This window comes from Leishmania martiniquensis, chromosome 31 (genome assembly GCF_017916325.1).
Source record: "Leishmania martiniquensis isolate LSCM1 chromosome 31, whole genome shotgun sequence".
In the NCBI taxonomy this organism is placed as follows: Eukaryota; Euglenozoa; class Kinetoplastea; order Trypanosomatida; family Trypanosomatidae; genus Leishmania; species Leishmania martiniquensis.
This window is the reverse complement of record NC_090166.1, coordinates 842,633-866,365: the sequence shown is the minus strand read 5'-3', so window position 1 is coordinate 866,365 and position 23,733 is coordinate 842,633. Positions and strand designations below refer to the sequence as shown.

The 23,733-nt window shown below is 57.3% G+C and overlaps 11 protein-coding genes across 11 annotated transcripts; all 11 read left to right on the top strand.

Moving 5' to 3' along the window:
* Window positions 1-4,436: 4,436 nt before the first annotated feature.
* On the top strand, window positions 4,437-5,756 carry LSCM1_01471 (uncharacterized protein; the record flags this gene model as incomplete). The annotated part of the gene is made up of 1 exon (XM_067319082.1): window positions 4,437-5,756. The coding sequence occupies one exon, from the start codon at window positions 4,437-4,439 to the stop codon at window positions 5,754-5,756; it is 1,320 nt and encodes a 439-aa protein (XP_067176361.1).
* Window positions 5,757-6,305: 549 nt separating this feature from the next.
* On the top strand, window positions 6,306-7,421 carry LSCM1_01470 (uncharacterized protein; the record flags this gene model as incomplete). The annotated part of the gene is made up of 1 exon (XM_067319081.1): window positions 6,306-7,421. The coding sequence occupies one exon, from the start codon at window positions 6,306-6,308 to the stop codon at window positions 7,419-7,421; it is 1,116 nt and encodes a 371-aa protein (XP_067176360.1).
* A 302-nt stretch (window positions 7,422-7,723) lies between these two features.
* Window positions 7,724-8,263, top strand: LSCM1_01469 (uncharacterized protein; the record flags this gene model as incomplete). The annotated part of the gene is made up of 1 exon (XM_067319080.1): window positions 7,724-8,263. The coding sequence occupies one exon, from the start codon at window positions 7,724-7,726 to the stop codon at window positions 8,261-8,263; it is 540 nt and encodes a 179-aa protein (XP_067176359.1).
* Window positions 8,264-8,530: 267 nt separating this feature from the next.
* On the top strand, window positions 8,531-9,346 carry LSCM1_01468 (uncharacterized protein; the record flags this gene model as incomplete). Its single annotated transcript, XM_067319079.1, has 1 exon — window positions 8,531-9,346. The coding sequence occupies one exon, from the start codon at window positions 8,531-8,533 to the stop codon at window positions 9,344-9,346; it is 816 nt and encodes a 271-aa protein (XP_067176358.1).
* A 258-nt stretch (window positions 9,347-9,604) lies between these two features.
* Window positions 9,605-12,049, top strand: LSCM1_01467 (uncharacterized protein; the record flags this gene model as incomplete). Its single annotated transcript, XM_067319078.1, has 1 exon — window positions 9,605-12,049. One exon carries the CDS (start codon window positions 9,605-9,607, stop codon window positions 12,047-12,049), a length of 2,445 nt encoding a protein of 814 aa, XP_067176357.1.
* A 1,681-nt stretch (window positions 12,050-13,730) lies between these two features.
* On the top strand, window positions 13,731-14,291 carry LSCM1_01466 (uncharacterized protein; the record flags this gene model as incomplete). Its single annotated transcript, XM_067319077.1, has 1 exon — window positions 13,731-14,291. The coding sequence occupies one exon, from the start codon at window positions 13,731-13,733 to the stop codon at window positions 14,289-14,291; it is 561 nt and encodes a 186-aa protein (XP_067176356.1).
* A 501-nt stretch (window positions 14,292-14,792) lies between these two features.
* On the top strand, window positions 14,793-15,164 carry LSCM1_01465 (uncharacterized protein; the record flags this gene model as incomplete). The annotated part of the gene is made up of 1 exon (XM_067319076.1): window positions 14,793-15,164. The coding sequence occupies one exon, from the start codon at window positions 14,793-14,795 to the stop codon at window positions 15,162-15,164; it is 372 nt and encodes a 123-aa protein (XP_067176355.1).
* A 603-nt stretch (window positions 15,165-15,767) lies between these two features.
* LSCM1_01464 (uncharacterized protein) lies at window positions 15,768-16,241 on the top strand (the record flags this gene model as incomplete). The annotated part of the gene is made up of 1 exon (XM_067319075.1): window positions 15,768-16,241. The coding sequence occupies one exon, from the start codon at window positions 15,768-15,770 to the stop codon at window positions 16,239-16,241; it is 474 nt and encodes a 157-aa protein (XP_067176354.1).
* A 1,505-nt stretch (window positions 16,242-17,746) lies between these two features.
* On the top strand, window positions 17,747-17,956 carry LSCM1_01463 (uncharacterized protein; the record flags this gene model as incomplete). Its single annotated transcript, XM_067319074.1, has 1 exon — window positions 17,747-17,956. One exon carries the CDS (start codon window positions 17,747-17,749, stop codon window positions 17,954-17,956), a length of 210 nt encoding a protein of 69 aa, XP_067176353.1.
* Window positions 17,957-19,297: 1,341 nt separating this feature from the next.
* Window positions 19,298-20,266, top strand: LSCM1_01462 (uncharacterized protein; the record flags this gene model as incomplete). The annotated part of the gene is made up of 1 exon (XM_067319073.1): window positions 19,298-20,266. The coding sequence occupies one exon, from the start codon at window positions 19,298-19,300 to the stop codon at window positions 20,264-20,266; it is 969 nt and encodes a 322-aa protein (XP_067176352.1).
* A 536-nt stretch (window positions 20,267-20,802) lies between these two features.
* On the top strand, window positions 20,803-21,591 carry LSCM1_01461 (uncharacterized protein; the record flags this gene model as incomplete). The annotated part of the gene is made up of 1 exon (XM_067319072.1): window positions 20,803-21,591. One exon carries the CDS (start codon window positions 20,803-20,805, stop codon window positions 21,589-21,591), a length of 789 nt encoding a protein of 262 aa, XP_067176351.1.
* Window positions 21,592-23,733: the final 2,142 nt, after the last annotated feature.

Here is a 23,733-nt window from a genome sequence, read left to right as displayed (position 1 = left end):
TAAAAATTTCGAACCCCCATAGGCCTTTGTCATTGTAGAACCCTCGCCATGAGCAGCTCCTTCTACTCTCAACAGCGCATTTTTCAGCATTTTAATACGCAACTGAAAGACTTCATATCGCCGCACCCCTCCCCCAGAAACATCAACAGCGACGCTCGCGGACCATTCTGGCCTTCAGCATCTGTCCCGCTAGAAAGCGACAAAAACAGTATCCAACGGTGATGCTGGGCGGCCTCCTGGCGACGAAAAAGCTATGTCACCCCCTGCGCTAGCTATGCCGACCGGGATGGCTACCGCCAGCGGGCGCACGCCCTCACCCAAAGAAAAAACACGCCGGCCGCTCCGCATCGCGCGAAGGGCGGCGCGCGCCTTGCGGGCCCGCCAAAAACGCCCCACCAAGCCCCGCAGGCGGCATGAAGCAGCGCCGCCAAAGCACAAGCGCGCCAGCGAAAAAAACCAAAAGCGCCCACCGCCGCACACACACCCCAGCAGCGAGGTGTGAAAACCAGCGTCTTATAACCAGGCGGCCGTTTTTCTTTTGCGCTGTTCAGGAGGCGCGCTTTGATATTCATGAACCCTTTGACATTACGCGAGCTATGTCTTTTCCTTGCCCCAAGAAACAACTTTTCCGCCACTGGTTTTCCATCTTTCTGCACAACCCAGCTTTATATTCACGCCAGAAGCTCGTTCTCTTTTTGCCAACCCAAGCTAAATGACCGAAATTTTTTACTGCCGCGCCATTGGCCCCACTTTGCGTTATTGTGAATCCTTTTTTCTTACAATCCATTGGAAACACCACAATACTGCGTCGACGGCATTCAGTTCTTTTTTTTTTGTAGCTACACCGCGGCCCATTTTCAGGGCATGGGCGCGCCCCACCGGCCTTTGCAACTTGAGCGCATCCGTGTTGCCTGCCTCCGAAAAAAATCGAAGTTAAAAAAAAATCTAAGCTGCTGGTTCTTTTCGCCAATATCCAGGCCTATGATTACAAATCAGCAAGGTAGAAAAGCTGACGTGGGTGTGGCGCGGCTGCTTGTTAGGCGGCTCCGGCGGGTTGTGTTTCGGCTTTTGTAAGCTGCCAAAGGGGTTTCTGACCGCGCAGGCTGTGGTTATTAGGAATGCAAATTAACAGGAAGGGACGTTTGACGTATGCAAGAAAAAGCTTGGTAAATCTGTCACTTTTGCCATGTTTGGGCGAACGGCTCTGGGTTGTTAAAAAGTTCTTTTCGGCGGTGGCGCGCGCGCTTTTCTTTGCCGGGGTGAAAATGAAAGGGCTGGCGGATGTCGCTGGAACGATGGTTAGGGGGAGAAAAGTCCGGGGTTTGCGGGAAAACGGGCGGCTGGGGATGGGGGGGGGGGCGGGGCCCGGCGCCGGGGTTGTGCCCCGTTCTCTTCGCGGTGCGTTGTTGGCCGCTTTGGGGGCGTAAGCGGCGGCCCATAAGGGCCCCCGGGAACCGCCGCACCCCCCCGGAGGCGGAAAAAAAAGCCCTTTTTACCCCAAAACGCCGACACTGGCAACAACCAAAGGCTCTGAACGCATCTTTTCATTAAGTCGGACTCTATGGGTCCCAAAAACGTTTTTGGTCACGCGCTGGGCGTTTGCGCGCCCGCCGCCTATTCTGCGCCCTGTTGGCTTGTTCGCCCCAGGGCGCGGGCTCTTTCGGGGCGGGGGCCGGCTCCCTTGGGGCTCCCGGAAGCTTAGTGGGAGAAGAAAGGGGGTCGCGTGCGTGTTTTGGGGCCTTTCGGTGGTGCGGTTTCTTTGTTGACTTCTTTGCACGCAACCCGGAAGCGCCAGGGCTTGTGCATGAAAAGAGCCGCGTTAAGAGTAAAGCAAAAACCTGAATACACCAACCAAAGAAGTTGTATGGCAGCCACGCAAATATTTCTTTTTTGCGCGCCCGGCTGCTGCCTTAGCAATGCGGGAAACGCGCGGGGCGGCTACGGCTCTTTGTCTGCGGCGCTATCGCGGTGGGCGCTGGTGATGTGCAAGACGCGTCGTGTGTTTTTACAGGTTTTTCTACGGGCCGCGTTGAACCTTTTGCGGTTCTTGTTCTTCAATACAAGGCGTTTGTCTGTAGGAAGGTGTGGCGTGCGGATTGGAAAAGGATTTATATACGGCAGGCGGCTGGCCTTCACTTGCGGGCATCCGCTTCATTAGTCGGCCGTTTTGTAGCGCTTAAGGTGGCGGAAAGGGACCCGTTTCATCTATTTTGAAGCTTTTCTTTGTGCTTTTTTTTGGTGATTCCATTCAGACTTGTGCGCCAAGCAAAAAGGGCATTGGGGGCGTGGCGGGGGATGTTTTTCCACAAACAAGCGGCATCGCGCCCAATGAGAAAGCCAAACAACAATATCCGGGGTGTTTTTTTTACTTAGGGCGATTGTTTTGTGATTTTAGTGAAGGCGGGCCGGAAACGTTAGTTTTTAAAGGGTTTTTGGGGTGGTCTCTGGGGGGCCGCCCTGCTGGCGCTTTCGGGGCGGTATACAAGGGGCGGGTTTTTAGCCGCACGTCCTTTGGTTTTGGCCAGGGGTAATGGTCCTTTGTGGGGCTTTTTTTCCTGCTTAACGAGGGGCTGGCCGCAGGGGTGATTTCTGGGCTTGGGGAACCTATCCCTTTGGGGCTCTTGCGGACGGCCTATGCATTCGCCGTCGGGGTGCCCTCGGGGGCACGTCTGGGAGAACCGGCGCGGCTTTGCCGCGGGGTGGGGGCTGCTTCCTATGGTGTTCAAAAAGCGGTGGTGGGGCGATGGGTGAAAGTAAAAGGCAAGGAAAAGTGATCCTGAACGGTGTCTTTGACACTCGCCTTTTCCTGAAGCGAGGGGGTGTTTGGGGTCGGGCCTTTTCGAAGACGCCCGTGATTGTCCGTTGGGGCGACCCCAAATCCCTCTTGCTGCCTTGAGGCTTTTCTCTCAGCTGGTAAAGTGTGTGCGTGTGTGTGTGTGGGGGGGACGTTGGGTGGCCTTGCTTGGGAAAGGGCTATTCTGCAAAGGTGTTTTTTTACGCCTGTTCACAGGCACGTCGCATTCGCGGGCATTGCCCGTGACTTGGTGAGTGCCACCGGCGCGGTGATCCATGAGGGGACACGCCGGGGCGCGCATAATAGTGAATGTGATTCTTTGGACGTCGCTCCGGTATTTGAGGGCATTGAGGGTAGTAGATACACTTTAGATTGAATCCTCTACACAGTCGCGCGCCCCAGGGAGAAATGGGATACGCTTGTGGTGGCCGATGTATTTCTCAGCGCATGGTCTAAGAGGCGCATGCCCTCTAACTGTGTTGCTTGGATCCTTTTCTCCGCTAGGTGTGCGTAGCTCCCGTGCCATTTCCAGGAGGCGAGCAAGGTGCCTGCTTCCTCCCCCACTCACAGGAAGCAGGTCAAGGTTGGCATCTTTGGGGCATGGGGGCAGCTGGGGATAAAAGTGGGATTGCAAGTCCTTCCAACTGGACGAAGCCCGGGTGTGTGGTGATGGTTCTTTGAAGGACCTTGCTTCTAGGCGAGTCCTAGGTGACCTCTTATTCATGTAGGGATGGTGCACTGCGCCGATGCAATCTCTCGCATCCGACGCGTGGTCGGGCGCTCTTGCTTCGCTGTTGCGCTGGAGGGGCTGCTTATCCAGGAGGCAGCTGGTGGTTTCTTTTCCGACTGACTGAAACACGACGGTAAGGCCCTCATCTCTCGAAGATGGTAAGCTGTCACAAGCGATGCATGGGCGCTAGCTGGATAGGCTTGCCGTATAAGCTTGACGGGACTTATTCGCACCTGCGCTAGCGAACTAACATCTACCTTGTGAGAACGACGGTTCGACCCCTTTGATGCTTGCATTGTTGCCAATGCGGTCGAGAAATACTACGTGCCCGATGGTGTGCCGGTCATTGTAGCTCTCATAACCGGCAGTATATTTGTGTGTGCACGTGGGTCTGTGAAAGAGGGGAGCCGGAAATTCTGAATGATACTCGTTGGGGTCTCACCGTCTCACGGATTGCAGCAGTGCTGGGGTATCGCCGTCCCTTTTGAAACCATTTAGATACCCTAAAGGGAGCTGCTCCGCTCTCTCGATGAACGGGTCTTGCAGGGTGTCGGGAGCTCGCACTCTTCACCGTTTGAGTTCTGTGAATTCCTTTTTATTGAGAGCTGTTGCTCAGGTTTTGACTAGCCCCTCTCAGTTACGTGCCGGAGCCGCGGAGTATGCTGTGCTGCTCAATCCAGGTCTAGTGGTGCTTGGTGAAAGATTTGGCATCAGGGGAGCGCCGCACGCCGCATAAAAGCTGTCCACAGCTCTTCTACATGGTTCGCCAGATTGTTCCGCTCCCTCTGCTTTATCCTGCTCTGACAGTGGTGTGCAAAGCCTTCTAATTAGACACTCATCACCTGCTCCCTCCTCTTACTTTTTGACTTCTTCTCCAGCTGACTCTACGCTACACTGCATCATCTCTCAGTTATGCGCTCGACTCCCTGTATTTTCCGCCAGCGGGCGGTCTTCGTCACCGGAGTGAGGACGCCTTTTGTTAAGTCCTTCGGTGCCCTGATGAAGGCGGACACCGTGCAATTGGCGAGCGCCGCCGTTGCGGGTCTCCTCAACAAGACATCGCTGGATCCTGCTGCGGTTGATCATATTGTTTGGGGCAATGTTGTGCTACAAGGAAGCGCTCACAACTGTGCTCGCGAGATAGTCATTGAGCTAAATTTGCCGAAAAAGATCACCGCCAGCCTCACTAGCATGGCATGCGCCAGCGGACTGAGTGCACTTTCGCAGGCTTGCATGCTGATTGAGGGTGGGCACGCCGATGTCGTCATTGCTGGTGGCAGTGACAGTGTGAGCAACGCAGAGCTCCCACTACCACGCCCGGTGACTCACGGGCTGATGATGGCCCAAAGGAAGGGTATCATTGGCTTCTTCAAGGAGGCGGGCTACAATCCGTCCAAGTGGTTTCCAAGGGGAGTCGCGCTGACGGAGCGGAGCACTGGAAAAACTATGGGGTGGCACGGGGATGTCATTGCGGAGCTCAACACCATCTCGCGCGAGGACCAGGAAGCTCTGGCATTGGCGTCACATGCCAATGCCTCCCGTGCTGAGAAGGCGGGCTACTTCAAAGACGAAATTGTCCCGGTGGTGGTTGATGCAACTAAGAGCATTGAGGTGAAGTGCGACGACCTTCTGCAGCGCGACACTGGCAAGATGAAGGCCAAGATGCCAAGTCTCAAGCCCGTTTTCCGAAAGGACAAAGGGTCCATTACGGCCGCCACGTCAAGCGCTTTGACAGATGGAGGTAGTGCGATGCTCGTCATGTCTGAGGAGAAGGCGAAGAAGCTGGGATACGCAACGGATGTCTCTGTCAAAAGCTGGTACTTCTCCGGAATAGACCCTTATCCGCAGCTTCTTCTCGCGCCTGTTCTGGGCTGGGGCCCGGCGCTGAAAAAGGCGGGCCTGACGCCGAAAGACATCGATCTCTACGAGATTCATGAGGCCTTCGCAGCTCAGGTGCTCGCGACGATCAAGTGCCTACAGTCGCAGGAGTTCTTCAACCGATACGCTGGCGGCACCAAGCCTTTTCTCACGGAAGACATTGACCGGTCGAAGCTGAACGTGAATGGCGGGTCTCTCGCACTTGGTCACCCGTTTGCTGCAACTGGTGGCCGCATTGTGACCTCGCTTGCCAACGAGCTGCGAAGGTCCGGCAAGCGCCACGGCCTTGTGAGCATTTGCGCGGCTGGGGGTCTCGGTGGCGTTGCTGTTCTGGAGCACACGCCGAGGAAGTGAGCTGTGAGGAGATAGCTGCAGACGTGGAGACTTCGACTACGACGATAGAGAAGCGCAAAATATTTACTTTTTTCCCGACCATTTTTTTGTGCTTGAATTGTTTGTTATGTACTCTCTCGTGAGCGCCGGGGACTGCAGGACTGGTTAGTGAGAACAACGGAAAAGCAGTTGGGTCGAATTTTCAGCGGGGACTCTCGAGAAACTGCAGCCGTCAAACGCAATGCGGACGATAGCCTTTTCAAACGTTATTTTCGTTTTGCTTCTTGCCTTCAAGTATATACTGCTAGGCTGACACAAATGTGTTCGGCCGTCCGCGCTCCTCTTCACTGGGCAGTTTTCACGCCTGCAGAAAAAGATCTTCTATAGCTTCAAGGAGCGTTGATGGATGTAGCCACAGTGAACCTGGCGTACATCGAGACTCACAGGGATTTCAAGAGATCACGAGTTTACCCGAACAATATTGCTTACGTTGTGTAGAAGAATGCGGCTCAGAAAGGTTGCACTGACAAATGTGTGCAAGACAGTGTGGCCGACTGCCAGTTTCACGCGATGCCCACCAGCAACCTCACTAGCATGGCATGCGCCAGCGGACTGAGTGCACTTTCGCAGGCTTGCATGCTGATTGAGGGTGGGCACGCCGATGTCGTCATTGCTGGTGGCAGTGACAGTGTGAGCAACGCAGAGCTCCCACTACCACGCCCGGTGACTCACGGGCTGATGATGGCCCAAAGGAAGGGTATCATTGGCTTCTTCAAGGAGGCGGGCTACAATCCGTCCAAGTGGTTTCCAAGGGGAGTCGCGCTGACGGAGCGGAGCACTGGAAAAACTATGGGGTGGCACGGGGATGTCATTGCGGAGCTCAACACCATCTCGCGCGAGGACCAGGAAGCTCTGGCATTGGCGTCACATGCCAATGCCTCCCGTGCTGAGAAGGCGGGCTACTTCAAAGACGAAATTGTCCCGGTGGTGGTTGATGCAACTAAGAGCATTGAGGTGAAGTGCGACGACCTTCTGCAGCGCGACACTGACAAGATGAAGGCCAAGATGCCAAGTCTCAAGCCCGTTTTCCGAAAGGACAAAGGGTCCATTACGGCCGCCACGTCAAGCGCTTTGACAGATGGAGGTAGTGCGATGCTCGTCATGTCTGAGGAGAAGGCGAAGAAGCTGGGATACGCAACGGATGTCTCTGTCAAAAGCTGGTACTTCTCCGGAATAGACCCTTATCCGCAGCTTCTTCTCGCGCCTGTTCTGGGCTGGGGCCCGGCGCTGAAAAAGGCGGGCCTGACGCCGAAAGACATCGATCTCTACGAGATTCATGAGGCCTTCGCAGCTCAGGTGCTCGCGACGATCAAGTGCCTACAGTCGCAGGAGTTCTTCAACCGATACGCTGGCGGCACCAAGCCTTTTCTCACGGAAGACATTGACCGGTCGAAGCTGAACGTGAATGGCGGGTCTCTCGCACTTGGTCACCCGTTTGCTGCAACTGGTGGCCGCATTGTGACCTCGCTTGCCAACGAGCTGCGAAGGTCCGGCAAGCGCCACGGCCTTGTGAGCATTTGCGCGGCTGGGGGTCTCGGTGGCGTTGCTGTTCTGGAGTACATTTATGGAGCGCCGGTTACGATTGACGGCTTTGCGCCTTACGCCCTCTTTCTTTTGGTGTTATGAAGGCACGTAGATGAGCGTTCTCCTTCTTTGTGACGTCCCCTGCTGGAGCGTCTGAGGGTCTGCAAGGGTTGCCAACCTCTCCCTGTTCTCTCTGAAAGCAAATCAGCAACGCCGAAGTGGGCGAAGTCTAAAGATCCTCTTCCTGCGGAGAAGCTGAGCTTCCCTTCTGCAGGTAAGAAAGATACTGCATGGGACTATCGCTTTAGTTCCTTGAACAACTTTTCACCTACTGCTTCTCTAATACGTTGCTTTGTCACTACACGGCGATGCGCACCCGAAAGCCACCCGATCAGATCGAGAGCATGGTTGTCTGGGCAGTCGGAACAACAAATCGTGCCAAAGCAAAGAGTGTTGTCACGGTTGTCAACAAATGTTTTCCCGATGAGACTCATGAAGTGCGCCTTTGCGAGGTCAGCTCGGGAGTGAGCGCTCAGCCAATGTCGGCGGAGGAAACCCAGAGAGGCGCTCTCAACAGAGCCAAGGCAGCTCTGAATGCTGCTCCTGACGCTGATTACGGTGTCGGGCTGGAGGGCGGCATTGAACACATCGCTGGTCGTTGGTTCGAATGCGGATGGATGGTCATCCTTGAGCAGACGACAGGCAAGTGCGGAATCGGGTCCTCTGCGCGTTTTGAGATGAGCGAAACGATCATGAGGCCCATTCTCAACGAAGGCAAGGAGCTGGCGGAGGTGATAGACAATCTGACTGGCGACGAGGATGTGCGCTCAGGCCTTGGTGCGATGGGCGTTCTGACGGCGGGCCACCTTGATCGTGCCGCAGCCTATGAGCATGGGCTAATGTTCGCGCTGGCGCCGTTCCTCTCAGACAGCAAGTATTGGTGAGTGCCATCCATTTGATTTCGAATTTAGCGCTGCATTGGCAAACCGCGCCGAGCGCCTAAGCGGCGGACCTTTACCACGGCCATCACGTGAAGATCCAAGTAACATTGTGCGCATGAGAGGGCGCGGTGCTCCCTGCCCTTCTATCGCGTGCTCGAGGCCGTGTGCCTTCTCTGCTCATGGTCCACTTCCCTTTCTGCCCTTTCACTGTCCCATTTCACTAGTAGAGAAGCTTGCACTCGCGGAGCTCTGCCATCACATTTATTACAGATGTTCACCTTGGTCGGGCTTGGCCTTGGCGATGCCTCGGACATCACCATGAAAGGCATGAACGCAGTCAAAGAGGCAGATGTTGTTTTCCTTGAATCCTACACCTCTTTCCTCATCAATAGCAGCGCAGAGGATCTGGCCGCCATCTACGGCAAGCCAGTTATGCTTGCGGACAGAGAGATGGTGGAGAGCGGGGTCGTCCTGGACGACGCGAAGGTGAAGAAGGTGGTTCTCCTTGTAGTCGGCGACGTCTTTGGTGCGACAACGCATTCGGACCTGATTGTGCGCTGCAACGAGCAAGGGATCCAGAGCAGAGTCGTTCACAATGCTTCCATCATTAACGCTGTCGGTTGCTGTGGCCTGCAGCTCTACCGGTTTGGCCAAGTCATCTCTCTGTGTTTCTGGACGGAGACGTGGCGTCCAGACTCCTGGTATGAGCGCCTACGAAGCAACAGGGCTGCTGGCCTTCACACTTTGGCGCTCCTCGACATCAAGGTAAAGGAGATCTCTGACGAGAACCTTGCACGCGGGCGAAAGATCTACGAGCCCCCGCGCTACATGACCGTCAGGCAGGCCGTTGAACAGATTCTAGAGGTGGAGGGCTACAAGCAGGGTGGCGCTGTTGCTGCAGATGGCTCGACGTTTGCGGTGGGTGTCGCGCGAGTGGGGTCCGCATCTCAGCAAGTCGTAGCAGGTACAATGAAGGAGCTCCTCGGTGTTGACTTCGGCACGCCTCTGCACTCGCTCGTCATCGCCGGTGAGGTACACGAATGTGAGCAGGAGCATGTTTCTCTGTTTCGGAGGGCAGAGCAGTGAGGCGAAGTAACCGCGTAAGCCCCTCTAACGACACCACAGAATAATGAACCAGGAAGACAGCTGCTGCGCTGACGGAATGCACCCAGTGGCCGAAAGACTTTTTTCGGCTCAAACAGTGCCTCATGTCCCTCTTGCTTTCCCCTGCCTTACAGAGAAGCACCCTATTTGTTCTATAGACTTTGCCCTTTCCCCGTTTTTTCTGTGCTTCCCCTTTCTTGCCTTTTCTGTCGACGTCACCTCGTAGGGTCGAAGACATTTATGTTACCGATGGTTTATGTCTCTGTAGATGCACTGACACTCATTTCTGAGTATCTTCCCGAGCAAATCGGGGCCTGGATCAGCTCTTCACCTCGAGCGCGCAGGTCGATGGAGAAGTCCTCACAAGGGTTGTATCTTTCGCTCAACCGGTTCAAGGATGAAGCTCCTTCCTCCTCGCGACGAGGCAAGCGACCACGGCTGCGATGCGACATCAGTGATGCCCATGGCATGCGACTGTGCCGCTGGTGGCTACTGAGGTGCTCTGGCGCCTCTCGACCCGCATCGAGCACCGCCTGTGTAGTCGAAGCCACCTCTGCGTCGGGAACGGCTGGGCTGCGCTTGCCACCCAAGTTCTCCAAGTATATGGCGTGCCCTTTGTCGGTGTGCTGCTGGGGGAACCGCCACGCATCTGCGGCGGCGAAGAACGAGACCGCCAGTAGCATCGATGTGCCACGACTGAGGTGCTCTCTAGGGGAGCTGCTTTCCTTCGGATGCATCGAGTGCGTGGAAATCAACGGTTCAGCTCTCTGCCCCACACCATTGGAGTGGCTGTCGTACTTGGCCGTCGCGCACGGGGTCGAGGAGCTCAGAATCAAGGCATCTGCGGTGCCCTTGAACGATCTTTTGTCGCTGCTGCGCAGCAGCGCCGCTACGCTGCGGGTGGTGGAGATGACCGCAATAGCCTTGCCGCAGCTTCAGATTTTCGCTCTCGCACCCCGAATCGAGGGCTTGCTACTGCACGACGTGACAGTGCACCCTCACTCTGTTGTGGCGGTTGAAAATGAAGAGGGACAAGGAAACGGGCAGCCAACGCCGCCATCGAATCGGGCCCGACTTTCCGACCTGGCCGCTTTGCAGCAGCTGAGAAGACTGGACATGACAAGGTGCAAGGTCGACTTGGACTGCGCAGGGATTTCCCGGTGCTGTTTGTTGCGCGCTTTGCACTTGAGCGGTTGCGATGTCAAGGACTCAGATATACCGCACCTCGGCCAGATGCCATGCGTAGAGGAGCTGTTCCTTGTAAGGACGCACGTCACCAACGTCCAGGCCCTCGGGGCTGGCAAAGGGCTGCGGTTCATCCAGCTCTCACACTCACCGGTTGACTCAGACGGGCTAGACGGGCTGCAAACGCTGCCCTACTTGACCCGGTTGGATTTGTCCTCCACGCTGGTGAGCGACGTCAACTACTTGGGGCAAAGCCAGAGCCTCGTCTACTTGAATCTCGCGGCGACTTGTGTTACAAGCGAGGGCATCACTGGCCTGTCACGTCTGCGGACGCTGGAGCACTTGATCCTGAGCAACAACAACGTTCGTGATGTCTCCTTTCTGGCAGATGCCCACTCCCTAAGGACGCTGTCGCTGCAGAGCACCTTGGTGGACTCTGCCGGTCTGGAAGGATTCGGGCGACTTCAAACGTTGCAAGATTTGTCTCTGGCACACACCCGTGTCACCAACGTCACGGAGTTGCAGCGCTGCTGTAATCTGTGGAGGCTTGATTTGCAAGGCTCGCTGGTCGATCAGGCCGGAATTGTCGGTCTCGAGCGCCTTCCGAAGCTGCGCGTTCTCCTGCTATCGCAAACGGACGTGTCCTCGCTGGAGCTGATTCTGAAAAGCGCGTCGCTCCAACAGCTCGAGGTGAACTTCAGCCGCGTGAACGGAGAAAGCCCCTTCTTCGGCGTGACGAAAGGCTCAGCGCTGACGGATGTGACTTTGACGCACTGCGACGTCTTCGGTGTCAACGATCTGGGCTTGTGCAAGGAGCTGCGGCAGCTCAATATGTGGTCGTCCAAGGTGACTTCGGAGGGCATTGCTGGGCTGCACGAGGCGAAGTCACTGCAAGAGGTCGATCTTGCCGAGACCGCGGTAACCGACATCAGCCCTCTCCTGAGTTGTACGAAAATACAGGCACTAATCTTGTACAAGTCTTCACTGCGCTCTCTCGATGGGATAGGGGCGCTTCAGCAGCTTCGCCGCCTCGACATTGCCGAGACACCGGTGTCGTCCATCAGAAGCCTTTCAGCCTGCAAGAGGTTGGAGGTCTTGAACATTTCTAGCACGGCCGTTGACGATGATGGGTTTCAAGGGATCGAGCAGGCGCAGTCCCTCAAGGTGGTTTTGATGTCGTTCACTGCGATTACTCGGCTTGGCCAGCTTGGGCAGTGCTCCCAACTTGAGGAGCTGCACGCCCAATCTTGCCCGGTGACCTCGGAGGGCCTTGTCGGTCTCGAGAGAGCCCGCCACCTTATCAAGCTTAATCTCTCGTACACAAAGATACAAGGCGGCATTCAGGCTCTTGCCAAGTGCCACAGGCTGCTGAAGCTCAACGTCAAGTTTACTGAGGTTCCTTATGATGACGTTTCCTATGTTGAACGTCACCTTCCCCTTTGTCGCGTGATGAATGATGCAGTGCAGCGCATAGCAAAGGATGTGACCCTGCTGACGTAGTAGCGAGAGGAGCGCTGGTACGTCGCCGTCATGCACGCATTAGGCCGACAACCGGTGCTTGGTACTATTTTTCGGCTGGGTGGTTATCTTTCTATTACCCCGGTGACGGGGATACCTCAGCGCGGTATCAGGGCCCAGTGCCCTTCTCAAGGAAACTCAGCAACATCTACCCCCCCTGGCGAATGGCGCGCGACCGTTGGTGGTGAGGGGGTCAGGTACCCGCAGCATAGGAGAAGTGAGGGCGCTGCATTGCTGCGGGCACCGGCGCTCCGGTCTTTATGGCGTTGAGTCGGAGGGAGCTGCGACGGTGAGCACCTCGGAACCATCTGCATGATGGGCAAAGTTTCGGCGGGACTCGCACGTATCTCAGCCAGCCTCTGCTGGGTACTGCTGTCGGCAGCCCGCGCCAACGAGAGAGGCGCGTCACAGTGACTCCTGACCGCACGGAAGTGACCGTGAGGCGACCTGCTAAGAAGGGGCGGATAGGGGTTTGGGGAAGGGGCCGCGTTCAGATCACTGATTCGGCATCGCTGCAACGCGTGTCTCTACGGCTGCTGCGCACCACGCAATGTGCCTGTGACAGGCTGGGTGGAGTTGAGTCGGACTTGGGCTTTGCCAAAGCGAATATACACGCTGGGGTAACGAATTTCTCGCGTCAATGTGAATCCCTCTTTGTGCAGCTTAGCCTATTCTGTTGGGCGATTGGCTAAGTGTCGCACATGGCGTACACATCCACCGCTTCCAAACTAAAGAGCGGAGAGAGGAAAACAAAGAAACGTATGGTGCGATAGCTCTTTTTACTCTTTCTTCTCCGTCTTCGCACTCCTGGTGGCGTGTGTGCGTGTGCGTGGGGATTAGGCCCTCCTCTCCTTGCTGTATTCTTTTTTTTTTCGCTTCACTGATGAGAGTGTGTCGGTAAGAAACCTGTTAATGGACACCTATCGGCTCACAGTGATGGTAGGTTGACAGAAGAAGGGATGTGATGCTATACAAGATGACTGCAGCAGTTTGGATCGAACGCATGTGTCCCAGACTGCCTTCCCTCCTGCTTTTCTATCGCTTTCTTGTTCTCTCACACCCCACCCCCTCTTTCCCGGGCTCCTTCAAGCCTCTTTTCTTTTTCGGCGGAAAGGCACTCAGTGCTCTTGTTGCTCGCTTGCTCCCGTTTGCTTTCTAGTGGGAAAGGCGATGAACACGGTGAACCGCTGTGAGTCTTGTGCTGATGTGTCGACCGACACAACCCGCAAATCAGAAGATTCAGCTACAGGGGTCATCTCAACTCCCGCTGTAGCGGCGTGAGGGATCATGCGGTATTGTCACACAGCGTTTCTCCTCCAGCATTCTGCGTATCTTTGTGGATGTTCAAAATGCTCTTCAACTTTGCCGCATCCTGTCTAGAGCGGCAATAGGCCGACCGAGGCCCTGGGCGCGTGCCTGCTTTCGTTCTCTTGCTGAGTGAAGGTGGGTGAAAAAAAAGGGGTCTTCTCCGAAATGTTCTCTAAAATCTCATTACTGGGCTCTCACCTCTTCACTGGTGCTTCCGCACACACACACACACGCATGCAATATATATATATATATATATAGACATACAGATACGTATACATTGCAGCAGCTCGTGCTGTGCTGAGTGCGTGCGGCGTTTCCGAGTACGGGGCGTCTGCCGACTAATCAGTAGCCAATGCTGCGGTGTTCGCCATGTGTGCGGCGGGCGCTGCGTGCAACGGCACGTGTGCTCAACTTCTTCCCGCTAGGGCACACGTGCGGCCCCCAAAACAAGCAGATGCTGTTCCCGCCAAACAACCTGGACGGGCGGGCGACGCATCGGATGAAAAAGCTGCAGGGATCGACGGACAAGCACCCTGGGCTGGTGCCACGCAACAAACTGAAGCTGCACTGTGAGTGCTGCCGCTTTCATTGGGTTCAGGACACCCTCGTCGTGCGCTGCCCAGCACAGCCCAAAGAGCACAACCAGCGTGAGATTTGGCTGGAGCCGACCTGGACCTGGGGAAGGCAGCAGCCGTACCAGTACTACAAGTACATGCCGGTGAACATCAATCCTCGAACAGGCATGCCGCTCGCGCGTGAGGATGCCAAAGGCATGAACAACGAGCGTCGTTCGCAGGGTCTACCAACTAAGACTCGTATCTTGGAGCGGGAACGGCGAGGCATATCGAGGGCGATCACAGGGCTGGGGATTTACAATCAGCGTTGGCAGACGCGCTTCCCGTTTGCAACGTGAAACTGTCGATCATGTTTGAACGCGTCTTTTTGTTGCTGCTCGTCAGTGTCCTTTTGTCTGAGCTGCACAGATTTGCGCCCTGCTGTACCCGTTGTTGCGCGTCGCGCATAGGATTGTTTGCGGTGGTTTTTATTCTCGTTGCCCCATGCGCGCTTATTCTTCTTGATCAGCCTGCTGCATGTCCTGCGCGTGCTCTCCCCTGCCGCTTCCGTGGGGAGACAGACTCTTTTTCTGCTGCAACCTTCAGTGAACTCATGCCCTCTCCGGCTCAGCCTTTTGGTAGGTTCATGTGTAGCAGCTTCTTGGACTGCTCCTCCGTGGCGCCTTCGCGCGGCAGCACCATTCAATCTCTTCTTTCCCCGTCCTCTCTCTTCGTGTTCCTCCCTCTTGAAAAGTAGCCTTGCCTCCCTCTAGAGGTGCGAGCTCATCGGCTGCAGGCATTGTGTGACTACACCTCTATCAACGCTCGCCGTCCACGTACAGGGGCACCATACCTGCACCATGAGTTCTGACCCCGAGGCACCAGCGAACCCGTCGCGCATTAGCGGTGGCCACATTGTACGCAACATGATCTATGCCCACGATGAGAACCACAACTTGGAGATTCTGTCCGGGTGGTCTGAGCAGGGGACACGTGAATATGACCAGGAGACAGTTCGGCCTGCCAATGCGAGCATGGCAAAAGGGCACCCGTGCTTTCCACTGAACCAGGAGCTGCTGCGTTGTTCCTACGCTTGCCCCACGGAGATGAAACTAGGAGGACGGACGGCCACCTGCAATACGGAGCGTCAGGCGCTCATGCGGTGTCTCGTAAAGAATAAGCAGTGGAAACCCAGGGAGGCGGAGGGTAAGCCGTGGTACCGGCTCTGGTGATTGGGTGGTGTGTGTGTGGCGCTCTTCTCTCTCGTCCCCATCTGCGCTGTCGCTGCGCCTTTTTCTGCTGGTTTATTCGAGGGCTGAGCTGTTGCTTCCCCTGTTAGTGGGAAGAGCTGGGGTGTTCGGTGTGGTGTAATGTGCCGTGTCAAGTCCCCGTCCCCTGAGGGCGTCTGCCACATGCCTTACCGCGCGTTGAAAGCGAACAGGAAAGCAAAGGGAAACACGCGCTGCTTCTCCATCTCAGTTCGAGCTGCCTCTTGGCCATTCGGGTCTTTTTTTCTTCTCCCCCGTCACGGTCGAGAAAGGCTCCGCACGCAAAGCCGAGGATTTCCTTTCACGCGAAAGCGGTCGGCAGGGCAAGTGATGATGGTCTGATGCTTCCACGATGCTAAACTCCCTCCCCTGCGCACCCTCTGCCTACCCTCTCTTCTCTCTTCGCTACCGACCGTGTCCATGCTTGACCTTTATTACCAACACTCTCGGGGGCTCAAAGAGCTTCGTGACGCTGGTGCTCCTCTTTTCCCATCGGTGAATTCCCTAGGTATCTGACATTTTTTTGTTTCTCGTTCTGGGAACGCAACACATACGCACTGGAAGGCCATGCTTCGCCGCACGATCCCCGCCGTGAGCTTCACGGCCTCGCACCGCGCTCTCATGATGCGTCCCAGCCGTCCTCTCCTGGGAGGTGACATGCACTCTAGCGACCGCTTCAAGGCTGCCTGGGACGAAATACCGCTGCACATGCTTGGCGCTTCCCACAAGCAGATGTTCGAGTGGTACTGGCGCGCCCTGTACCAGCTCGGTCTGCGAGATCCCTACCGCCTCACCAAGCTGCGCTCCATGATGAACTGGGCTGGCTTTTTTTCCTTCGTGTACCTGACCTACATTTCTATCTTCTACTCGTCCTTTTACCACATATATATGATGGACTGGCCGGAGCACTTCAAGCGTGAGAACGCCCGCGACTACGCCGTGTTGCACGGCCACGACGTGTGGGCTGGCGATGGCAAGTTTATCCGGCCGTACTTCCACATCAATCCACCGATGCTGACGATGACAGTGGAGGATATCTGAGTCACCCTCTCACGGCGATGTAGCGGCGGTCCATAGGTTAGTGCATAGGAGCGGGGCCTGTGAATGCGCCAACCGCGTATACTTTGCAGGTTTTGTCTTCTAGAGTGCTTAGGATATCTTGTGAAACGACACTTTTCGTTCGCAGAAAAACAAAAATGCTTCTCATTTCATGTCTGTTTACGCCCTGGAGAATTCGTTTCTGTAAGATTCCCTTTTTTGTGTGTTTCATTCCTCCGTTTCGCACTCCATTATGAATTTTTGTTTGTCTTCGTGCTCTCTCAAAGGAATCTGTGAAAGGGTCGAAAAAGGAAAAAAAGACAGCAAACGTGGTGGGGGAGCGCAGTCCTGCGGTGAACTTTCTTCACTGAAGTAACAGAGAGAAAAGATGAGACCCAACGAAGAACGGCCGTGGCCTCCCCTCCCCTCCCCCCGATCAATGGAACCTTCGACGCCCTGCTGCTCGCCTTCAACTCTCACCCTTTCTCTATCTCTCTGCCTCAGTACATATCCGCCTCCCTCTCCGCACCCTCTTGGCGGCGCGACGCACACGTCGCTGGCCGACGTGCCCTGGCCACGCGCGTGCTCCACATATACGGCACCATGGCCACAGCTCTCGCTCCCCGTGAAGGGCAGGCGTAGCAGCACACAGCCGATGAGCGGTGGCTGCAGCGTCGCTGCCTCACTACGTATCTCCAGACGCCACAGGCAGCACCCCGCCTTGAGGCCGCCACCTCGCACCACGACGCTTTCGGCCTGCGTAGGCGGGTGCACCGGCAGGCGATCAGGCTCGAGGTGCGAGCCGAATGGACAGCAAGAGCTGCTACGCGCTGGGATGGCTGATGTGCAGCCACACGCGCACAGCGGCCCGGCGCCACGTGAGCCTCCGAAAGGCTTCGGCTGGCAGGCGGTGGTGCGCCTGGTGCTGTCTACGACTGCGCAACGAGCAGAGCGATGGCGCGGATCGTGCGCCTTGCGGCGACAGTGGCACCACTGCTCCACAGTACGCGGGTGGGGCACGAGCAGGCGACGCTACCCTGCACGCCGCTTTCCCATGCGGGTACTTGGGACGGTCCACACCTGAGAGGCCTGAGTCATCCGCTACAGCGGATACCGGCGGGCCACAAGCCCTTGTCGCGGCTGAGAGGCACGATCACCCAGGACGGGGCACGCTTCAGGGCACGGCGGCTGCCGAAGAGTACCAGCCGACGTCCCGGTACGGCCGAGCGGCGTTCGCGCTCGGGGAACTCGAGCTCGAATCGAAGCGCAGCGAATCGGCTGTGCGAAAACCCACACGCTCAGCGTCGGCCCTCCTCCCCCTCCCCCGAGAAAAGAAGCTGCACCGCCGGCTCAGCGGTTTGCCGCGCACCCTCCGCTCCCTCGCAGAGAACATGACGCCGCACACTTTTCGCTTGAGTCGGTGCTAAGCGCGAGTGGAGGCCCGCGGTCCCCGCTCAACCGCTCGCGCCCCCTCTCCCTTCAGGCCGGGTCGACCAGAGCACCCAGTCATGCTGGCGGAGCGGACGGACGCGACGGCTCACCGGATGTGGGAGCCGTCGACGCTGGGGCAGCGCGACTCCGTCATGCGCCGCTTCCACGAGTCGGCGGAGGCGTGGAACCTTCCGCTGGTTGAGGCGTCGCCCGCGCTGCTCGTCACGCGCCTCGACCCGAAGCCGCCGAGGGCGCTGCAGAGTGCACAGCGGTGCAGGCATCGCTGACGCAGATAGCCGCGACGGCGTTCGCCGAACTCTGGCGCTGCTGGAGGAGCTCCCGACGGTGCGAGGCCTTGTGGCCACTCGGCCGAGCGGGGAGCCCAGGTGCACGCAGCACGAAGCACTTCCCTCCATGACGCCCCCACGCACCTGGTGCCTTTGGGGGGGAGCAAGTTGCTGTGTAGTGGGACTGCTGCGATGACGCAGCGGATGGCCCAGCTGCCCCGTCGACGGTACGCCGCCTTCCGACACACGCTTGCATGCCGCCACAACCGAGTGAGGGCTGCAGGCGAGCCTGTGTGTTGGCGGCGCGCTGGCTGGGGGCCCGAATGGGCGGGTGTAGGGGGGCTGCGCGGTTGTGACCCTCCCCCGCTATGGACTGCTCGGTGCGGACCTTGTAGTGGGCGCCCTGTTGCCAAGACGGGGCGTCGTTTCGTTCCGCCCCACGAGGGAGGCCGGCGGGGAATTCGGTTGCCGTCCACTGCAGCGATGAGGAGACGCGCCTCGCCGGGCACGTGAGAATCGGTGTGTTAAGCCGGCCACCTCGCACGCGCTGTGTGTGACGGGCAGCTACGGCCGAAGGCGGGCATATGGTGATGGTGCTGCACTTGCGAAGGGGAGGGTTTGAGACGGTGCCTCTGGCGGCGACAGCCTCGTGAGGGGGACTGCCACACCGGAGGGCCGGTGGAGCTCCCCTGGGCATTCACGTGCGCCTGTGCACGGCTGCTCCCTCTCCCCCTCCAGCGGCTCGCTAGGTGGACCATGCCTGCAGATGCGGTGGCCCCTCCCCATTACCTCCGTCACTGCGCTCATTACCTCCTCATGCGCGCTGGGAAACCGCCAACTGACAAATTTGCTCCGTTCCTGCCTCCCAACGGTAGTACCGCTGCGATCAAGACGATGATCAAGTGAACGGCAGTGCAGCATAGGTGCGGAATGACGCTCGCATCAAGTGTGCTGCCCGTCACTTCATTGCCCAGCGGCGCTCGGGGGTAGTGCAAGAGAGGGGGGACGGTCAATATATACGTCAGCATAAAACGTTATGTGGGTCTTGGCAGCTGTGTTTGATCCTTATAGCAGCGCAGCGACGCAGGTCCTAGGTGGGGGTACAGGTGGTCGCTCACGACGCGCCTGTGTGCCTCACGCGCTACTTGACTCGGGCTGCGGCTAATCGATGCATCTTTGTTCTGCCTCTCTCCTTCCTCTGTGTGTCTCTGATGGTGTGTTGCCCGCGCATATAGGCTCCGGACTCACCTCCCACCACGCCACCGTGGCTGTGTCTTGGTGGGTACATTGGCTTGATGAGGTTTGCTTGCCCAAAACGGCTGTTTCTCTCCCACCGCTCTCATGTTCGCCGTTAGATGTCCCGCTGCTTTGCTATGGCACCCCTCCGTGCACCACGGACTTCTGCTGCTCCGCGCTCTTGGGCAGCGGCACACGCTTCTACTTGATCCACACACCACCTTGCGAGGTCGATTCTCCGCCCCTCTCCTCTCCGAATGTGCCGGAGAGATACGTATTCAGGTTCCACTCGCCCATGACGAGGCGAGCTGTCCTGCCGGTGCCTCCACAGAATCTAGTGTGGTGTTGCATAGGGCAGAGGACTTGCTTCACGTGGTGGGCCCCCCGCCTCGTTCTGGGCACGACCTAGGGGCAGGCTCTGCAACGCAGCCTGGAGTGTTTACACCGCTACTTGAGTACCTTGAGGCATCGACGGTGAGCAACCATGTGACATCCGCCATTGATGCTCTCTTGGTGTCCCTGAATGCGGGTGACTTGGAGACGATGCGCCAGACTCACGCGCGCGTGATGGAGTTGATGGAGAGACTAGAAGCCGCTATCACTGATGAGAGCCTCAGCGAAGCACATCAGGCGGATGAGAAGGAGCCACTAAGCACATGGCCGCTCTTCTGCACGCTTCAGTTTCTCATCGAAGAAGGGGGTATGCTGACGTCGGCTTTTCCTCGAACACACAAAGCATACACGCGACTGTGTCACTCCAGCAAGGCTGTGTCGCAGCACCGTCGACTCGTACAGCGTACCGTGGACCAGCTACTCGACGTCGGCGGCAGCTCTGATACCCACCCCAGCCAGGGAGCACGGGTGGAACTGAACTTTCCGGCGAAGGGCTTCCTGCGCGATGTCCAACGGCATCTGGCTTTGTACAATCGAAGCATGGAGGAGCGCACCACGGACGGGGTGTCGGGTGAGAAAGGGCCGCTGAACAGCCGTGCAAGCGGTGGGCGGCTCGGTATTCAGGCGGTCCAGGCTCGCCTGCCTTGGACGCTCCAAGCTCGGCCACTACGCAAGGGATAAGCGTCGGCTTGTGCTGCCCCACGACATGCAGCAACCTTGCACCTGGGGGTCAATGGAGCCGTATGGGGTGAGGGGCTTGCGAGCATGTGGGTGTAGCTGTGTCACAGCCCTACTGCTGCCTACAGCAATGCCGGGGTATGATGCATGTGGGTGTATTCCGTACTCGGTGCACCATCGTCTCCGCTCTCTCTTGCACGCGTGTAATCCCTAACTCACACATGGCCGCAGCAGGGAAAGCGGCACCTCAGCGGCGTATGCTTAGCTACTGTGTAGGGCGTCACTCTCGTGGACATGCCCTGCGCTGCATGCTCCCCCTTCTCTTCACCCTGCTCGTGAGGTCGCTGCGTTTTCCTTCAGCTCCGCCTTTCGGGTGCGTAGGCCTCATCACAAGCGTCGATGTTCTCACTGGCCGCATGCCTCAACTGCCTTCTCTATTCTTCGCCACTCGTTTTGCCCCTTTATCTCTTCATTACCCGCGCCTCCTGTGCGTAATCCGACGCATTTGTATAGGATCTTCGCCCCACAGTGTTGCAAGGATGAGCCGCAACGGTGAGCTTTGCTTGCAGAAGATCATCGTGTCGTATAGCCCCAACAAGGGGAACCCGGCAATGCGGCAGTTCATGGCCACTTACCTGCCCGAGTTCCACCGGCAGTACCCACAGGTGAAAATCGACATTCGGCCTCGCCAGTGGCCTGAGAGCAGCATCACCGGCGTCTACCGCGATGGAAGCGAGAAGGCGTACTCCATTCGCTTTCTCAGCTCGATGGGTATTAACGTTCGCTTTCACCGTCTGGTGAACGAAGGCAACGACTACAATCACTCCTTTTCTGCTTCCCACCTACACATGCAGCGCAGGAGTGTGCAGGGCGTCTGGAACCCGTATCTGTGGAACTACGAGGGCACTCGCACCCGCCACAAGCCACCGGCGCAGTGGAACCGAAAGCTGACGGAGAAGGAGTGGGATTACTACATTCAACAGTACGGGGCGCAGATGAAAGCAGAGGAGGACACGATTGCCGACCGTGTGCGCCGCTACACGGACATTCCGGAGTCCAGCACGGAGGAGGTGCAGCAGCGCTGGAAGGAACACGTGATGCCGCGCCTCCAGACGGATCTAGAGTACAACCTTAGTCACTGGAAGAAGCAGCACCGCACTGGAGCGGGCCGACCAGCGCCACCGACATTGAACGAGTACAGCCTCTTTTCTGTACCTGATCACTCTACCCTTGGGCAGGATGCCATTGATATGTTGCGCAGACGCGAGGCCCAGCGGGAGGAAGAGTGGTGGCGCGAGCGGAAGAGGCAACTGAAGCCACCTGAGTGATCCCCAGTCGCCTTTTTCTTCCTGTCCATCGTCGTGACATGCCGAGTGTCGTGGAGGGGGGACAGGCGATCTGTTCTCTGGCTTGCGGCTGCAATGTCGTGAGGCGAACTGTCCTCCTAAGAGGCACGCACACGCACACCCAGAGAGAAAAAAGAAAGGAAACGGGACACGCATGCAGCACACTGCTTGTCGCTCACGTAGGCGATGCGCGTTGTGGTGCATCACACCGACTCGCCGCTATCCTCTACGGATGGAAGCAAACAGCAACAAAAAGGAGCGCTTATCGGGTCAGCTTATGAGAATTTGCAGACGGCCCGAGGTGCGGCTTCTTTCTTTCCAAGCGCATTGCCTGTGCTGTCTCCGCTCTCTCCTTCCCTTTTTTCTTTTACTTCACGCTTTCTCTTTCTCTCTCTCCCACTTCATTTCACGTGATTCGACACACGCACAAATATCAACGTAAGACGGGACAATCGTCACATAGACGGCGAACGCAGACGCCGGCTATCACAGTGATCATGTCCTGGAACTCCCTCCGACCTTTCATCACCCTCACCATCCCTGGCATCCGCTACGATTCGCTTGACTTTTCGTTGGCGCGAGTGTGTGTGGGGGAGGCCTCTATGCTCGCTCACCAAAGCGCTGAGCGCCTCCCGCTTTTCTATCTCCGCGAAGGCGCCGCGCCGCATACTCACTTTGCCTCTCTCCCCCGAGGAGTGTGTGTCGGTGTGTTTACTTCGACTTCCCCCTTTTCTCTCCCTTCTTCACTTGTCTTTTTATCTGCATTCCTTTTTTTTGTCGGGCCGATGTTATGCTACGTCACCGACTGCTATTTCTTCCGCCTTGTTCATGGCTTTATGCGATGGCGAAGGCGAACCTTGGGCACTGAATGCTGAAGCCCCAATGCCGCTCCCGCCCTCGCCCCTCTTTGACGTGTTTCCTGTGCACCCCCCTACCCCCCACGCCAGCATGTGGGGAGGACGCCAGTCCCTTGGAGGCGAGGCGAGAAAAGGGGCAGATCCTCTGCTCTCTGTGCCCGCGACGGCTGTGCACCTTTGCCGTGAAGTAACGGCGCAGCGGGATCGGGGCGGGAGGTGAATGGCCGAATTTACCGTTTCGTTCTCGAGCGGGTGTGAAGTCTTCAGTCCGCCTGCCTGTGCTGCTTTTATTTTGTGCTATCTTTGCGAGGCGGTCCGAGTGGCCGGACGCTGTCTTCTCTCCCGCTATCTCGGCTGTCTGTGTCCCCGGAGCAAGCGCGGCCTGTCCCAGTCGCTCGGTGTGCCCAACGAGCGAGGCAGGCGGGCTCGCACGCCAGCCAGCAAACAAACCCAACGAGTACGCGTGCCGACGCTTGTGCATGCAAGACGCACTCTCTGCCTGGCGGTGTGGCCTCTGTGTAAGCGGCGTGACTGTGACCACAGCCCAGAAGTGGGGCCGGTCGAGGCGAATGTGTCGACTCATCTGTGACCTCAGTGTGCCACTCACGCCCCTCCTCTACCCCTCCCCCCTATTTCTCTCTCGCTGTTTCCATTCAACCTCCTCACGCCGCCGAAGGGGACGGAAAATAGTTGCACACATTTGTGCTTTGTTGCGCTTTATTCAAAGGGCTCATCGACGGTGGCTTCCATACGTGAACCTCTCTCCCTACTGCGCTCTCCGTTTCGGTCCTTTCAAGGGCGCTCGAGCACTAGCGTATTGCCTGCACATACGCGTACGTCAGAGTACGCTGCGCGGAGAAGGATTGCGCCGCAGGAGGGGTGCTCGGCAGTCTCGCTCGCCTGCAGCAAATTCTGTTGTCTTCTGCCCTTCGTCTTCTCTCGAGCGCTTTGCACCCTCTTTCGGCTCTCCCTCCCTTTGTTTTCCCGTTTTCTGCTCCTCCTTTCTCTTCCTCCGTTTCTGCCTGGTTCAGCGTTGATATCTGTGCTCCATCAAAGGTGAGAGAGAGGGGGAGAGAGAAAGGTGTGAGTCGGAACGCTCTTTCGCTGTCTTCTTTTTTCTTTCTGTTCGCTTCTACTATTGCGCCACTTATAAAACATTCGTTTCGCTTTACGGGGCGCTGTGGGGTCGCTCACTGCCTCCGTGCATTCTCCCCCTCCCTCCCTCCTCATGGTGCGCCCTGTGGTTGTGAGGAAAACGAAACAGCGC